Below are 4,046 nucleotides of genomic sequence, written 5' to 3'. Positions count from 1 at the left end.
TTAGTTGTGTTTATTTCGCCTCATCCATTTCGTAGCAGACCATTTCTCTCCTGATAAGACTTCACATCCTGCATGTATACTTCTTGGATCTTCCTTGCCATCAAGTCCCTGCAAAGAAGAAATCAACAGATGTTATCACCTTGTGCAACGGTTTCAATCCAGTTCACTAACAAACCAAAATGACTAGTCAGTTCCAGAGTACATAGTAGAAACAAACCATGCTCCAGAAAAGAATTGCATCTCCTTTAATCGGTTTCACAGACAACCCCCTTTTCATTTTCCCAGCACAACTACATTTTCCTGTTCCAGCCTGAATTTTTTTTTGCGATGAACACACTGACAGAATTATGTACATGCATGCTAAATATACTAGAAGTGTAGGAAATCTTTGCTATGAACTCACCATGGGAAAGTAAGTTTCTCCTCCTTCCACATTGTCGCTCAAATACATGAGCATTGTTGCTATTCGCTGACCTCCTTGCTTCAAGTTGGACTGCACTCGAAAAAGAATTTCATTTTATGAAACAACAAAATCAGGAAAAAGATGAGCTAAAACAAAGCAAGTGTCGAAAAACATCTCACAGTGTCAGAAAAGTAGTCGTGATGCAGCTTGAAGAATTGATTCTTTTCATACCTGCACTGCAGATGTTAAGCACTTAATGGCGGAACCGATCACTCTAAGAGCGAGATTACAACAATTGAGCATTTCTTTGCAAAGCAATACCTAAAAACTTGCATAGGCTCTCCATTTTCTACTGGTACTTGAGAGAACACTGAAATTCGTCTTTCAATTGCCTGTTTCCGATATGGCGTAATTAAGAAAAATATATTTGCTAAACTAAAAAGTGGGTAAACGAACAAAATTTCATGGGTTTATGGATTTTGAAGGATTTCATAACCGACTCTAGAATATTTTTTGAAGGATTTTGCAAAGAAATGGAATAAATGTGAGCTTGGTAAGGAACCAACCTGTACAATAGGATTCTTACTCTCTTGTTTGCTTAAAAATTTACCAAAACTTGTCCTATTGTCACTCTTAATTATCTGAAAAAGCATTCAAGAAATGTATGAGATATTAAAACATGAATAAACATTCAAGCACAAAAATAAATACATTTTTGTTTGATTTAAGAAAGAACCGAGATCCATTTTAATATATACATGCCTTGCCTGTTTCTGCGTCCTGTACCTTCGTAGGCTGGAGGCGAGGCCTGGCAATTTCTATAAGGTGATCACATTCCTCATTCCTGCAATATCATATCACAATCTTATTCTTTTAGCTCATTACAGTTTCTTGCACACAATAGCTTTTACCTATGGTAGAGACCAAACAAACATTTAAACAGTTTAGCCTTGACATGACCATGCAATTGAGACATTTATACCTCCGAACTTAGATTTTTGTTAAAGGGAGAGCAAAAAGAGATCTGAGGAGAGCAAAAATCGTAATCGATTCACTAGTCACGGCCGGTTATATATATATCATCGACTCGGACCGAAGTACCCTTTCTAACCACATGAATTGTTCACATGCCTACGATTCATCATCGAAATGAAACCTAATCTTCTGCGTCTTGTTCTTCTTCCCAACCCTAGCTAACCACAGTTACGACAACTTAAACTTCCATTAATGGAGGGGAATTTGGGTCTTGGCAATGTGTTAACAAGTAAGACAAAACTGTTGACAAGCATATAGAAATTAAATCCACAAAAGCATCCAAAAACAAATGAATAACCCGTGTTAACAGATAGAGAATTCAAATATCACCAGATGATACATGTACAAATGGGTTGGTAGGAACGTGCTTGTGAGCTCCGGCTGAATTCCACTACCAAACGAAAAAAAGATAAATGCTCATCATACCATGGACAGTAATTTTCTTAACAATGGCAAATACTAGAAAATTGATTATGATTGTTTGTGCACTAGCAATCCTTAAATCGACAACTATCACGACTAATATTTTTACGTAGATTAATTTGCAGGATATTCTATTTTGAACTGGTTTTCAGTAATGGTGTTATTTACAGGTTAGGATTTTTGAGAAGACGATGAGAGGTGATGCTCGATGTGTGTGAGAAATTTGTGTGATCGCAGGGTAATTAAGTCCGGCTCGCACAATTGTATTGAATCTTTCCTAGTTAATTAGTTGACTACGGTTTTTGCTCTCCTCGGATCTCTTTTTGCTCTCCCTTTAATAAAAATCCGAACTTAAGAAATCATGTAGGACAATGATTCGCGGCGCCCAGCTGATAATCTCAGGTTTGACCTATAGCGGGAAAAAAAAAACTACAATAAGTGTGTAAAGAGTTGTGTCACAAGGTCCGACCACGCACTAGGACATGTTGCGTCTGTAACAATAAAACACTCAAAGAAAAATGTTAGAATAGAAATTTCTGGAAGGTAAATAAACACTCAAATGATAGCACACACAGAGGACAGAGTCACGTGTTCAACACGATGTCCTTAACACGATAGTTGATCGGTACGCCTCAAGAATGAGTGATGCCTCACTACAAGAAAAACGGGATTAAGCAACTGGTAGATTTTGGTGGCTAGAGCCCGCTTTGGGTCGCTCAAAAGGTTTGACCGACTTAAAGTAGCACTCGCTCCGTGGTAGGAAGAGGTGGGATATGTAAAGACTTAGAGCAGCTATGCAATCGCTCAAGACATGTTTCAACTACATACAACGAGCAAATAAAGTCATCGGTTTAAATTTACTTCAACTATGTTTGAGCGAGTAACAGGGTAATTGCTCTAAATTTACTCCAACCACCCTTAGCGAGTAATAAGGTCATTGTTCCAAGTATAGTCCAACTATCCTTGAGCGAGTAACATGTTTAGCTATATCGGTTTTTGAAGTATAAGTTTGAGCGACTAATCTGAAGTTAGTTGCTCAAAATATTCCGGAACCGTATATTCCGATATCAGCCGATTTCAGTGATTAAAAATATGGAATTAAAATTGATACATAATATAACATAAAAAGATATGAACCGAAATAAAAACAACAAATCAAGTAGTCAACTTTATTATCTAATAAATTCAATTTACATAATCATTTTTTTACAAGGAAAAAGCAAATAAATTAAAATTTCACTTTTTATTTTTTATTTTTTAAGGGAATAATATAAAATACAATCTCCATAAAAACAAAATTACAAAAATAAAATTCAATTTCTTAAAAATTACAATCCCATCGAAACCCGTGGATAAAGCTGAAGCACCACCCATCACGGTCCTTTGAAATCACCGGAGAAGCTTAGAAACAAGATTCATACTGGTGAAGCCTAATATCATCCTGATATGTATTTCTAGCTCTGATTTTGAGATGAATACTCCTTCCAGATCTAGTTCCTTCAGAAAAAAAATGATGAACTTTGGTCCTACATATATACAAAAAAGAAAACTCAAAAAACAAAAAAGAACTAATTGGAGGAAATCGAATTCAATCAAAAACAGGATCCATTACTAAATAAGAAACCAAGCATTAAAATCTGATATCTTATTCCATTTTCAACTTAAGCTATCTGATATGAGCAAACCTTACCTGGTAATTTGTTCATTCTAAAAATGAAAAAAAAAAAAAATCAAACCCATTGAGAAAATCAAAAAATCCCAACACAACCATATTCATATAGATTTCAAGTAATTTATGGCCCAATTCCTAATTACAGACAAATCTTAAAGCAAAAATAATTATGAAGAGAGATCGAAGCATAGATAAGCATATTAATACAGAGGAAGAAGAAACAGAACTCTAATACTTGAATACCATTATTAATACAGCCACTGGAGACAAAGAAAAATAAAACAAAACTCAAACTTTTAATGGATAAATTAAACCAACATTCAAGATCTGAATCATTTCCGTTTTAGTAAGTAGTAAGACAAATAACAATAAAAATATATTATCATTAAATCCAAATATATGAACATCAATTAACAACTTTTATCATTTAACAGGAGATCTACTAAGACAGTAATGATGAAGAAGAAGATGAAAAGATTGGGAGAGGGAGGCGCATGAACGAGGGTTTTAAGA

At 35.0% G+C, this 4,046-nt stretch overlaps 1 protein-coding gene across 1 annotated transcript; it reads right to left on the bottom strand.

The window, feature by feature from the left end:
- LOC113325061 (prolyl 4-hydroxylase 1-like) lies at positions 1-3,235 on the bottom strand. The gene is made up of 9 exons (XM_026573299.1): positions 3,194-3,235; positions 2,209-2,270; positions 1,166-1,244; positions 970-1,044; positions 725-795; positions 583-634; positions 404-493; positions 218-310; positions 1-108 (listed from the first exon to the last, which is right to left on the bottom strand). Exons 1-9 carry the CDS (start codon positions 3,233-3,235, stop codon positions 1-3), a joined length of 672 nt encoding a protein of 223 aa, XP_026429084.1.
- Between the last annotated feature and the right edge of the window lie 811 nt (positions 3,236-4,046).

Source organism: Papaver somniferum, chromosome 11, assembly GCF_003573695.1.
Source record: "Papaver somniferum cultivar HN1 chromosome 11, ASM357369v1, whole genome shotgun sequence".
Lineage (NCBI taxonomy): Eukaryota > Viridiplantae > Streptophyta > Magnoliopsida > Ranunculales > Papaveraceae > Papaver > Papaver somniferum.
Note: the sequence above shows the minus strand (reverse complement) of the source record. Positions and strands in the feature narration are given on the sequence as shown.